The sequence below is a fragment of the Macrobrachium rosenbergii genome, chromosome 57 (genome assembly GCF_040412425.1).
Source record: "Macrobrachium rosenbergii isolate ZJJX-2024 chromosome 57, ASM4041242v1, whole genome shotgun sequence".
Taxonomy (NCBI): Eukaryota; Metazoa; Arthropoda; class Malacostraca; order Decapoda; family Palaemonidae; genus Macrobrachium; species Macrobrachium rosenbergii.
Window position 1 is genome coordinate 9,840,642 of NC_089797.1, and position 14,753 is coordinate 9,855,394.

At 32.7% G+C, this 14,753-nt stretch overlaps 1 protein-coding gene across 1 annotated transcript in view; it reads right to left on the reverse strand.

Annotated features, from left to right (window-relative positions):
* Positions 1–14,753, reverse strand: part of LOC136837117 (relaxin receptor 1-like) — an 89,945-nt gene that overhangs the window by 30,993 nt on the left and 44,199 nt on the right. The window contains 4 exon segments of the mRNA XM_067101725.1: positions 1,383–1,454; positions 2,313–2,453; positions 10,532–10,603; positions 11,831–11,899. Of these exon segments, the coding sequence (XP_066957826.1) occupies positions 1,383–1,454; positions 2,313–2,453; positions 10,532–10,603; positions 11,831–11,899 (354 nt within the window).

The window sequence follows — 14,753 nt, forward strand, 5'->3', positions numbered from 1 at the left end:
AAAAATCGCCGGAGGAGAAGACAAGCTGAACGAAAAAATATAGACGTAGCTTATTGAGCCAGACAATGAATGACTCCAGACACCTGGCGTTGGTCCAGAACACAAGATCGCAATGCGTGGGTGAAAGACCACATGAGGCCTAAAGGGCGTATATCGTTAGCAAGAAACCTCAAGAGTCTGTGAGAGTTAATTAAAACTGAAAAACAAATAAAAGTATGTTTTTCAGAGATAAATACAGAATTGCTAAGTAAATAAAAGTAGTTTATTTATAGATAAAGGTAGAATTACTAAGTAAATAAAAGTAGCTTTCTCATAGATAAAGGCAGGATTACTAAGTAGATAAACGGTTTTTTTCAGAGATGAATGCATAATTAAGTAAATGTAGATAAAGGCAAAATTAATAAATGAATAAAAGTAGTTTTTTCAGTAGATAAAGGCAGAATTACTAAGTAAATCAAAGCAGCTTTTTCATAGACAACGACAGAATTACAAAGTAGATAAAAGTAGTTTTTCATAGATAAAGGCAGAACTACTAAAAAGATAAAAGTTGTTTTTCATAGATAGGGCAGAATTACTAAATAAATCAAAGTAGTTTTTTTGTAGATAAAGGCAGAATTTTAATAAATGAATAAAAGTAGTTTTGGCAGAGTTATTAAGTATATAAAAGTAGTTTTTTTTATAGATAAAGACAGAATTATTCATAATCTTTCCCTCTGTTCATTACTTTCAAGGTCTTCCTTTCCTCCCTCCTGCAAATACTCGCATTAAATCCATTTCACCATCCTGTCGTCCTCCATTCTCGCAACATGCCCAAACCATCCCCATCTCCTTTGATCCACTAAACGATAATCTGTTGTTTTCCATAGTAATTTTACAGGGCAGAATCCTTCTCTCCCCATATGCTTATGAAAACTGCTCATCTAAACACCTAGATTTTTTAGTTTTCTGTAAAAGAAAAAGGCAGCTTTGTTAGTAAATGACTTTATTCTGTAGCACTTTTTTTCTGGCCATAACTCTGTCCGCCCTCCGATCTTAAAAACTACTGAGGCTAGAGGGCTGCAAATTGGTATGTTGATCATCCACCCTCCAATCATCATACGTACAAAACTGCAGCCCTCTAGCCTCAGTAGTTTTGATTTTATTTAAGGTTAAATTTAGCCATAATCATGCTTCTGGAAACGATATAAGAAAGGCCACCACCGGGCCGTGGTTAAAGTTTCATGGGCTGCGGCCCATACAGCATTATACCGAGACCACCGAAAGATCGATCTATTTTCGGTGGCCTTGATTATTCGCTGTACAGAAAACTCGATTGCGCCGAAGAAACTTCGGCGCATATTTTCTAGTTTTTTTTTATTTTAAATAACTTCGATTTTACTTACAATTCTTGCAAGTTGTCTGCTCTGGGACTGACGTTGCGCCCCTTCAGAGTGACTAGATTTGAGCTCATCCACCTTGGAAAGGAGAAACAAGGAAATTAGCATTGTGTTTATTTTTACTTTGCGGAATAAATCGTCGATGATAGGGAGTACATGTATGTGTGTGTGTGAGTGAGTTATTCTCTCTCTCTTCTTCAGTATTTTAGCATGTACAAAACAAATGTCATCTTGTATGAATAAGTTCTATAAAGGAATCAATGACTTTAACTGGTGTCAATTCTATGACTTTATAATGATAAGCATAGTGTAACAGTGAATGTTATATTATATTCTCGTTAGTATTCTAAAGAATAATTACAATCGTTATTGTCGTCCTATAGGAGAGATAACGAATAAGACAAGCTGAGATTATTAACACCTATCAACTTTTTAATACTTGTATACTGAATAGGAAGGGTGTCTAATAATATGAGAAAAGTTGACTTTTACTCATAGACTAAGAAGTAATGTTTTGCAGAGATTAAGAGAGGAAAAGAAGCCAGTGTACCAAAAGTCAAATAAATAAGATATTAGATGTTTGTGTGTCTGAGATTATCTCATGAGGAATTCACTACAATTAGTCTTAATGACGTCTCATATCCCTGTGATTAAAAACGCCACAAATAACCTACATAAATATATATTTAGTTTATTAGTTTGTATATCTGTTTGCTAATGTGTTCTGTTAATGTAACCTCTGAAATGTTTTTGGTTAAATATCGTGGGCATATGGCTATTGGGAATTATACCAAATCACTTTCTTAAGTAAAGCTTAAAACAGAGTTATACTCTGTAGCTACATATTTTTTCTTCGGTAAATATCATGTTCATAATACTATACTGACTTAGAACAAATCATCCTTAAATATAGCTTAAAATACAACAAATACTTACAGCTGGACCAAGCTGGGTACGTTGGTAAGCAGATCATCAAACTGGTTGAACTGATTTCCCTGGAGGACCAACTGCTTAAGAGAGGGTAAATCAGTCACAACATCAGCTGGAAGCTCGTGCAAGGCGTTGTCTTTCAGGAACCTGTTGGAAAATGATTAAAATATTGTTTTCTTGCTGCGATATATTCATATAATATATATATATATATATATATATATATATATATATATATATATATATATATATATATATATATATATATATATATATATATATATATATATATATATATATATATATATATATATATATATATATATATATATATACAAAATAAAGACAAAATCCTCGAGGAAGGAGACACACTGGAGTGCTGCGAGGCCTTTCGACTAGCGTCCTTTACTTAGCAGACGACAGTCGAAAGACCTCGCAGCACTCCAGTGTTTTGTCTTTATTTATGTATTCATCACATTCCATATTTTCGTGATTCAGTATTCACACACTCATATATATATATATATATATATATATATATATATATATATATATATATATATATATATATATGTATATATCGTTCTTTTTTATTCAATAACCATGAAATTACTTTAGAATTAGCGCACTAGTGTACCAACGGTTAAAGTGTACGTGAAACCTCTCTGGTAATTAAATCGCAAATTATCACATACAACGTTGCGTTCGTAGGTTATTCTTCATTAATCTCTTTTAAGTTTAATAATGCTTGGTGCTTTTAAAAGATGCATTTAAAACCTTTAAGTTTTACGAGACTACTTTCCTCGTCGTGAAGGTAGGAAAATAAAGAAAAGATTCTACAAAGAACAGCAGCTTATTAGGTTCCTGCTTGACCTTCTGACTAATTATTTTCAGAAATTTTTATTTAGTGTCATTCCTTCTGACGATGAGGAAAGCAGCTGTCGTATAGCTGAAGATTCTCTGTGGGTTTTAACCATAAATCAAAATGATATACCCATTGTTACATATTCGTAAAGACTGTGGTAGTTCCTTAAGAGTTTATGGGGGCAGCACCAATTTTCATATTACACACACACACACATTTATATATATATATATATATATATATATATATATATATATATATATATATATATATATATATATATATATATATATATATATATATATATATATATATATATATATATATATATATATATATATATATATATATATATATAATAAATGTTATTATCTTTTTCTCAAAATTTTATTATTTATATATATAGATTTTATATTTTTTCTAATTTTTATTTTTCTCAAATTTTTTATTTCTTAATAGATTTTATACTTCTTCCCATTTTTATATTTCTCTTTTTTATTATTATCTAAATCTTTAATATTATTATGTTATTATTTTTCATGGGGGGGCACGTGCCCACGTCCCCCCCCCCACCGTCATCCGCTAGTGGAACCATTGTCATTTTACCCTATTTATCTTTCGTACATTCGATTAATAACTAAAATGTCATATATTACGAATAACTTCCGTAATATACTTTAGTTTTCAGGAGTGATTTCTTCGAGTTTATCATTAATTATAAGAACGCATTTGGCAATAATCTCAAATACCAAGGTGAGTTTATCCACGAAAGAGATATCGAGAATCTGCTCGATTCGAGAAGGAGAATCAAGCAGGCCCTAGAAAGCTCTCGTGTAAGATATAGTTTTTAATATGTGTTGACACTGACATCATTGTGGATCTCTTCATCAGTGTAGTGATTCATCCGATTTAGACATTTTTATAAATACCGTCGATTGTCATCACATTACCTTCTATTTACCCATAATGAGGAGACTTGGTTTTTTTTAGTTTTCTGTAAAAGAAAACTATTGAGATGGCTTTGTCCGTCCGCACTTTTTCTGTCCGTCCTCAGATCTTAAAAACTCCTGAGGCTAGAAGGCTGCAAATTGGTATGGTGATCATCCATCCTCTAGTCATCAAACATGCCAAATTGCAGCCCTCTAGCCTAAGTAGTTTTTATTTTATTTAAGGTTAAAGTTAGCCATAATCGTGCATCTGGCATGGATATAGGACAGGCCACCACCATGCGTGGTTAAGGTTTCACGAGCCGCGACTCATACAGCATTGTACCGAGACCAACGAAAGATACGTCTATTTTAGGTGGCCTTGATTATACCATGTACAGAAAACTCGATTGTGCCGAAGACACTTCGGCGCATTTTTTCTTTGTTTATTTTTATTTTCTCTCACTCATATTAATAAACCTTGACCTTCTCATTGCTTCCAAAAGATCTAAACATACTTTATTGACGTCGAATTTCACCTCTCTCTCTCTCTCTCTCTCTCTCTCTCTCTCTCTCTCTCTTTCCCTTCACATCTTCTTCCTGGGGCTCCAAGAATCCCAAGGGTCTTTCAGTGCTCTCAATAAGTAGGAATAGCTCTTTTTCAAACTGCTCCTACATTCAAGTCCAACCCTTTTCTAACTTTATTATTGTTGTTGTTATTTACGGTTTTCTCTAGTACATTAACGTTCAAAGTGATGTGTAAAGCTCTTGCTAATATGTGACCTGTTTATAGGTAATATATATGCAGGAAGAGCATATATTTCAGTGGTCATAAAACTATTTCTAGATTCTGTTCGTGTCTGCCTAAACATACACATACGCACACATAGACGTTTATATATATATATATATATATATATATATATATATATATATATATATATATATATATATATATATATATATATATATATATATATATATATATATATATATATATCTAATATATATATATATATATATATATATATATATATATATATATATATATATATATATATATATATATATATATATATATATATATTTATATATATATATATATATATATATATTAACTATATATCGTATTCTTCGCGTTTTTTTGGATGTGCGTTTTTTTGCTTGTAACTACGAAGCCGTACGTCCAGACGCAAGAAATTGAAGACTGTGATTGCCGGTCGCGGGACACGAACCCGCGTCGCCTTAACCACAAGGAGGTCACGTTGCCGACCTGACTAATCACAGTCTTCAATTTCTTGCGTCTGGATGTACGGCTTCAGTAATCACTAAGCACATCCAAAAAGCGCGAAGAATTTGAGAAGTTTAGAGGGCATTGTGGCTATTAGAATTACATATGTGTCTGGTAAAAGTGACCAGTAGATTCTACATATATATATATATATATATATATATATATATATATATATATATATATATATATATATATATATATATATATATATATATATATATATATATATAGAATTTTTCCTTATTTACGTTTTCTAACAAACACGATGACCTCCTGATTTCTCGTCTTCCACTCACTTTATGGAGTTGAATATCATTACAAATCTTGGATCAGATGCACACCAATGAATGTCTCCAGAGAGAGTTATAAACATATTATGCTGCGCGAAAGTACAAAAAAAATCACTTCTGAGCGTAAGTACACATCTGTCCTAAAATGGAAAACTGCAGTATCTGCAAAACTACAAAACTGAGAAAAATGGTAGATACTCCCTTGTCTTACTACTGATTTTGCAGATACTGCAAATGGGACCCCCTAAATACTCGTGGAAAGCATTGAAGAGTCATTCTGAAACTGCAGTAACTTGTGTATTAGTGTTTCACGAGCCCAGTAGCTGGCATATCTCAATTTCGAAAAGTTTGCAGACACTGCACTTTTTCATTTTAGGGCAGACTTATTCATCAAATTCAAATATATTTTCCAATGGGCGGAATAAACTCACGCTAATTAACGGAACAACTGTTTGTGTGTGTTTTATTTTGAGGTCTCCGTAAAGTATCTAGGATTTTATGCTAAGTCACAGACATGGGTTAAACTATCTGGGTATTCCAGAAATTGTTTATTCTGCACCTAAGGCCTCCTTGTCAGTCACTCGTGGATTTTCTTGTGTTTTCTCATTCTATTAAATTTTCCCTTCCATAAGTGTCTTGTTCCTTGTTATTCCATTTTTAATCTTAATACCATTCTTAATTCTCCTTAATTGATTTTGATTTTATTTTTTTTCACGCTTGAGTTATAATATAGCCTCCCCACTCTCCCAACTTTATTGATTTTCCATAAAACTCTTCACTTCCTACTTTTTTCACCTCTAGCTTGTTTGCAAAAAGGATTGGCATCACTTGATACCATCCTACTCCCTTACTTCCTGCATCAAGGTTCTTTTCTGTTTACTTTTCTTTACTTTTCCATGTTTATCAAATTGGTGTTAATTCTCAATCCTTATCTCCGCTTTCTCTGTCCTCATCGTCTATCTAAATGCTTCTTTACAAGATTATTTCATAGTTCTTCACAATCTTTTCCTGTTTCTAAGTCTAGAATACTTTCAATATTTCGTCTCACCTTCTGCCTGGCATTTTCAAAACACCATCTTACGCGCAAAGAGTGCCAATGCGATTTTTTACATATTTCAGAAATCATAAAATTATTTTAGCCTAGACCCGGCGATAGCTTTGCACTCGGATTTTCTATATGATAGTTTATAGCCAAAAAATGATGGGCAATAATTTTCCTTTGTTACAGCAGAGGCTAGTTTCTGTGTATATCCTTAGAGTCCGTGTGCGTATGTGTGTGTGTGCGTGTGCGTGTTTTCTATCACTTTTTATTACATCTTTGTACATTTGGCTCGCTCTGGGCACTTAGGCTATATATCGCGTCGTATATTAATTAGAATGAATTAATGTTGATTAGAATATTTCACATCAGCTTCATCTACTACGTTGTCGTTTGTTTTAGATTTAAATTAATTTCTGTTTAAATTTGGAAATTATGATTCTAATCGTGAAAATTATTGCTTGAGATAATATTGTTAATTTTTATCTATTGAAACCAGTATAGGGAGACTTATTGGCCTAAGAGTAACTTACTTTCATCAAGACAATCGTAAAACATGTGAGAATATATCGTTTGGATAAAATGAACAGAAGATAATTGAGCATTTACTCGTTCTTTTGCTCACAAAGAGAATTTATGACATATTTTCTTTTAGGAACCTTATTCTTTTTGTTTAAATATTCATTTTACCAACTTGAGCAGTAGTCCATTCAAATATCGAACAAATAATTCGATATAGAATCACATAAAATTATCTAAAACTTTCCCTGATGGTTGTTGATCCCAAATAAGATCATATTTCTAAATAATTATAAAAACGAAAATGTACTTCAGAGAGTTCACGAAGTATACCAGGTTCAGCAGCTAATTGCTGAGACGTAATATATGACAAGTACGGACCACAAAGTTGTCGAGGTCTTTGAGGAATTGTCGATATGAAGAAAGTTCCCTTTGAAGAACTCTGCTGATATCAGACAAGTTTCCTTAATTCAAAAAGTTTCTGACTCACTCTGAGGACCAATGTTCTCATCTATGTGAACTTTAAAGAGACCATATCTAGAAATATAACAGGAACTTTGGTGTTGTAAATACAATTTGGGAAAAATCTTAGCAAGAGTTGGTGGTGTAGTTTACAACTGTGGTAGCTTTCATTGCACGGTCATTCCTGTACAATAAACCACGTGCTTACTGTCAATCTCAGGGACCGCGAGTCATCATTTTTCTCAAATATCTTTCAAACTAATTATTTGATCGAAATGGTACTTTGACACAGTGTACAGGACACCTCCCGTTAATTTTTGGTAATATAGTGCATTGTCAGATGGTTTTAGTTAAGGCGTTTGCTCTTGACTTACACGGTGTTGCCAAGCATCGCCAAACTATGCATTTGAACGTCTTTTATCCCCATCCCGTCCCTTCCCTCTCCCTTCCCCTCCTCATCCCTCCCTCAACCCACTTTCCTGGCCTCCCCATCTCCGCCCCCCTTTCCTGTCTATGGGGGATAGCGGACGTTCGATTGCGTAGTTTAGGCCTACTGACTCATGTGACTTTGCTTTTGAAAGTCAAGAGTAAACGCCTTAACTAACACCATTTGACAATGAACTACATTACCAAAAATTAGCGTGAGGTGTCTTGTACATTGCGTCAAAGTACCATTTCGATCAAATAATTAGTTTGAAAGATATTTGAGCAAATCGATGACTCGCGGTCCCTGAAATGGACATTAGGTACGCTACGATTAGTAAATTACTTTGTCAAAAGAACTGAGGTAATTAGGGTGACAGTGGCGTGTTGATGCTCAGCCCCGGAAAATTCTGAGTTTCCCACAAACATAGATTCTCAGCCAAGCGTAGAATGATAGCTTTTACATTTCGATTTGTCCTTTTATGAAAATTAAATGTCTGCTAGTCCTCGAGTTCATTTTATCCTTCTTCCTTTCCTCTATTTCCCAATGAATATAAGAAACTATAAAAGACCATTTCGATATTATTAGCCATTAACTTGTGTTTCGAATGAAACAAGTCCTTAATACGAAAATGTATAAAAAAAAAAAGGCTTTATGATTATATTTCACGAATGGAGTCTTCAGAACAAAAAAAAAATTATCATTTCACGAGTATAAAACAAACAACGTATAAATGCTAATAATGCTAATATAATAAATATGCCTCATTTATAACGAATTACAAGGAATATCGAATGATATTCAAGTCCAATCAGTAACAATACATTTGAAACTTCCTTTAGAAGAAAATGGTTGACGATTAAATATTTCAGGATTTAAACACTTAACGCAAACAAATAGCCAAGACTTGGTCTTCGAGAGGCACACGGGTCTTATCCTACGAAAAATCAATAACTTAACAAATACGGAGGACCTGCAAGTGTGCTTTCTAATCGTCTTGGACTGATACGTTGCAATTTGAACTGAATTTATGAAATGGAGTTGATTTGCTTTGCATTTTTCACATTATCTGAATATCCAAGGAAATTCACGAGTATTCGAATTAAATCTGCAATATGTTGAAAACGTTCAACAATTTTTAGTTTCCTTTATATTTTCCTGGACTGAAGGAGGTATTTGATCTCCACTCAATTACCTTATTGGCATCCAAATGATTTCTGTACATAGAACAGAGACGAGCTTGCAAGGAACTGACGAGCTTAGGAAGAAGTCTTTGAATTACGACGAACTTTGATTAAGTCAAACTTGTAAACCAACTTACTCAGGTTTCTGGAAACGTACTAGATCCAATTACAACCAAATAATGTTCCAGCATTAGCTCACACCAACTGACACGAGTTTAGAGACCCCTTTGAATTCATTTCTAAGATAGAATTCTTAGTAAATTAATAAATCCGTGTGCCAAAAGTGAAAAGCATAGAGCCGAACGGAAATGATTGCATATAACTCTTGTTATATTGTTAGCAACAATTTTACGGATATTTTCATGATATAATGAACATATACCTGAGTAATAATTTCTTTACTAAAATAGTCTCGACAGGTAACTAAAACTTCATAGTTTTATGTAAAAGAAAACTATTGTGGCGGCTTTGTCTGTCCGTCCGCACATTTTTCTGTCCGCACTTTTACTGTCAGCCCTCAGATCTTAAAAACTACTGAGGCTAGAGGGCTGAAAATTGGTATGTTGATCATCCACACTCCAATCATCAAAAATACCAACTTGCAGCCCTCTGGCCTCAGTAGTTTTGATTGTATTTAAGGTTAAGTTAGCCACAATCGTGCTTCTGGCAACTATATAGGATAGGCCACCACCGGGCCGTGTTTAAGTTTCATGGGCCGCGGCTGATACAGCATTATACCGAGACCACCGAAAGATAGACCTGTCTTCGGTGACCTTGATTATACGATGTACAGAAAACTCGATTGCGCCGAGGAGACTTCAGCGCATTTTTTACTTTTTTTCTCTCTTATTTCGTTCAAGTGGATAGATTTTTATTCATTGCAGGATTGGCATTTATTTATTTATTTATTTATTTATTTATTTATTTATTTATTTATTTATTTATTTATTTATTTATTTGTTTATTTATTTATTTATTTATTTATTTATTTGATTGATTGTTAATTTATTTAATTGTCTACTTATTTACCTCAGGATTTGTCTTTATTACTAAGCAATCCACGTTAAAGTAAAACCCTGCTATGATTACTGCACAATCTATCGATGCTCATAATAAATATTTTTCAATGCTGACAAAAGCGTTTAGAAATTTCATCCGCATGCACTTCGTCGTCCTAATTAAAAAATAAACTATGTAAAGGAAGCCCCCATTATGTACTTACAGTCTTGTCAGGTTATTCAGGCCCCGGAAAACTCCCGCAGGAAGATAGGAGAGATTGTTACCCTCCAGGTCCCTGGAAAGAATGTTACATATTTTGTTAGTGAAACTTAATTAAGATGTTGCTCGGAGTGGTCACTTATTTTTTTATCTGACAGTATTATCTCTGGCGTTTCTTTTTTTTTTTTTTGTTTTTGGTGGTCTGAAATATTTTTTTAAGAGTAATAAATAATATAGTTTTTCTCATAATGATTTACAATGTGGTAAGATCTTATTGTAAATGAATATTTTGAACGTGATATATTTTGGCCTTCTGAAATATTTTTGGATGATAAATCACTAACATAGTTTTTATCACAACAATCTATAGTTTAGTAACTTTTACTGTAAATAAATACTTTCAACGTGATACATTTTGTTATTTGAAATATTTTGGATGAGATGTCAGTGATATTTTTCTTACAATAATTTACAGTTTAGTAGATCTTACTATAAATATTTTGATCATAACATATTTTGGCCTTCTGAAGTATGTCATATGATAAGTCAGTGATATAATTATTCTCAAAATAATTTACAGTTTAATATATCTTACTGCACATGAATATTTTGAACATGATATATTTTGGCCTTCTGATATATGTTTTTTATGAGAAATCAGTAATATGATTTTTCTCGTAATGATTTACAGTTTAGTAGATCTTATTGTAAATAAAATTTTTGACCATGATATATTTTGGTCGTTTGAAGTGTTTTTTATGATAAATCAGTAATATCACTTTTCACATAATAATTTACAGTTTAGCAGATCTTGCTGTAAATAAATATTTTATACATGATATATGCTGGATTTCTGAAATATTTTTGTATGAGAAATCAGTAATATAATTTTTTTCCTAATCAATTTAAATGTTACTAAAGCCTGCGGCATATAAATATTTTTAATTTGATATATTTTCTTTCAAATTAGCATTATGCACCATGGCTCATAAATATATCGTTCAATGAGAAACATATCAAGAAAACAAATTTTCATATTATTATTTTACAGATTTTGAGTATGTTATATTTTCTTTCAAATTAGCATTATAGGCCTTAATTCATAAATGTATTTTTCACTCAGAAGCATTTCAATAAAATAAGGTTTAATTATTAGTTTACAGATTAGTAGATCCTACTGCAAACAAATACCTTAAACACAATATATTATCCTTCAATTAGCATTACAGGCCACTTTTCGTAAAATATATTGTTCCCTGAGAAGCATACCAACTAGAAAATTTAAGTCTTGGGAGATACTTACAAAAGATCGAGGTTACTATATTTTTCAAAGTCTCCGGCTTTCAGGACGAGGGAGTTGTTCGCCAGCATCCTAAAAATATTAAATAAAGAATTATTATGATCAAATCACTTCCAAGATTCTTTTATTTTTCTTGCTCCTTTTGAATTCAACCTGGTTCAAATCTTTTATTTTTTCTTGCGTCTTGTGAATTCAACTTGGATCAAATCTCTTATTTTTCTTTCACCTTGTGAATTCAACCTGGATCAAATCTTTTATTTTTCTTTCTCCTTGTGAATTCAACCTGGATCAAATCTTTTATTTTTTTGCGCCTTGTGAATTCAACCTGGATCAAATCTTTTATTTTTCTTAAGCCTTGTGAATTCAACCTGGATCAAATATTTAATTTTTCTTGCGCCTTGTGAATTCAATCTGGATCAGATATTTAATTCTTCTTTTGCCTTGTGAATTCAACCTGGATCAAATATCTAATTTTTCTTGCGCCTTGTGAATTCAACCTGGATCAAATATCTAATTTTTCTTTCGCCTTGTGAATTCAACCTGGATCAAATATCTAATTTTTCTTTTGCCTTGTGAATTCAACCTGGATCAAATCTCATTTTTTCTTGCGCCTCGTGAATTCAACCTGGCTCAAATATTTAATTTAAAGAACGCCTCGAATACAAGGTTTTGGGTGCAACTGAATGCATTTGAAGCTTAAAATAAAATGTCTGGGGCAATTTTTAGTTATATCTCAGAGTGTATGTGACATTTGTACTCCGAAAATAAAAGGGTTTCAAGTTACGGGAAACCTGACTTGAATAAGATAAACTTAACCTCCATAGCAAAGAAACGCTTCGAAATACAGGACCATGGCAAACCACGATTTTTTTCTGTGCTTTTTGATGTTGGTAAAAAAAAGAAAAATAGTAATAGTATTTTCGCTGCAATGCGTGACCCAAAAGTCAATGACGGGCAGGGGGAGCAAGGGATGTGCAGCCCTCAACCCTGTGATGAAATTGCGAAATATCAGAAAATAAAAAAAAAAATAGTTTTCCATCGCATCCAATTCCAGTACTTTTATGCGAGGTTTTATTTTAACGCTTTTTAAAACACCACCTTGATTGGTGAACTAATGCGCTGAATGTAATTCTATAACTCTACCCAGTTTAACAAATTATTTTTACCATAATAATTACATGGACAGTTTTTAGATTATTTAATTGTTCGCGAACTTGTCGTCTACGATAACTTTAGACATACATGGAAAGTTTTTAGATGATTTAATTGTTGGCGAACTTGTCGTCTACGATAACTTTAGACATTACATGTCTAAAGTTATCGTAGACGACAAGTTCGCGAACAATTAAATAATCTAAAAACTGTCCATGTAATTATTATGGTAAAAATCATTTGTTAAACTGGGTAGAGATATAGAATTACATTCACTGGACGTTGGGTCACGGAGTAAGAGAACGTGGAATTTAATTAAAAAAATGAAAAGGTATTTAATTTGTCAAAAAATAACTACATTTTTATATATAAGAAATAACAGCTCAGTGAGATGAAGTTCGGAAAATAGGTATTTCTAGATCGCTACGGTATATCTTTCATGCCCGAAGAATTATTGTACTACTATTAGATAAAAATGGAAGACAAAATCCACAGTAATGATGTGTTCTCAGAAAAGAAAAGGAGATTAGAGACGATAGAACGAGTTATGATGACCTCTCGAATTAAGATGACATGAAAGAGACAGATCAGTGTGACGCAAGAAGCTGGAGGTGTTGAAATAAATTTGAGAATTTTTATATGGACTTTAAAAACCTATGACATTAGATAAGCAACTGAAAAGCTGATGATAATGAGAGTAAGATGCTTCATAATACGGGGAATAGGTTGGCCTCAGTGCGTACGATATATCCACAGGAGGATTAATTCCAATGAAAGGTTAAACAGTCGTTTCTTTTTACAAGGGGGGATGCCAGAATTACGAAGTTTAACATAATTATTGTATACCTTAGAATCTGTATGGCAGGGTTCTCTTTGACAAAATAAAAAAAAAATTCAACACAGGATTCATACGAGAACACCAGCGTTGGTTTAGATAAGCAAGAAGTTGCGATATCCATAAGTTTATTTTAACAGATCCGCATAATTTAAGAGCAAAGATATAAACTGCATGTAACCTAAAACATCTAGAAACGGTTTACGATAAGACTGGAACATGTGATACAGAAGGGAATCAGTGGAGAATATATTTTTTTTTATCTTGCAAAGAAAGCGAGGTTTACGCTACAAGATTTACGCGCGAAAGCGATGGGATTTCTATAGAACTGGGTCTGAAGGAAAGTGTATCTTCTTTTTCCATGACACTAAAACGTTTTTATGGACGAAGCGATGGGATAAGCCGAGGACGGTTATGGGAATAAGAACTTTTAGATAAAGGCAGTGGTAGCGAACTCCATATGGAGTGTTGACTTTTAAATATGACTCACGTATAGTGATGATATAGTGAAATGAACGTGATATTCAAACAAATACCTGAGCGTGTGCATTTATGTCATAAATGGTAAGGATAAATTAAAATCAATGGAGGGGAAAAGTATAACCATTTATGATTGAAAGACGCATATCCTTGATTGGTAGTACCCTTTAGGATTAATTGTTATGTACAGTTTTAGAAATATAGAAATGGTTCTCTGATCGCACGAGGCAAGGAGAATAAGATTTAGCAAAATGTGAGGTAGATTTAAGTAGGCAAAATTTAGAATGCAAGAAGACCTTAATAATTCAACCTCCTTTCAGATAATGGAGTGTGAGTATCTACTGCTAATGAAAAGAAATTTGAAACTGTAAAGTGAAATCTTATTTGTTCGCAAATGATAAAGTTTAATGGTTCGGTGTGTTTAATGTAGATGACGTGACACTGGTGAGTCTTTCTTGT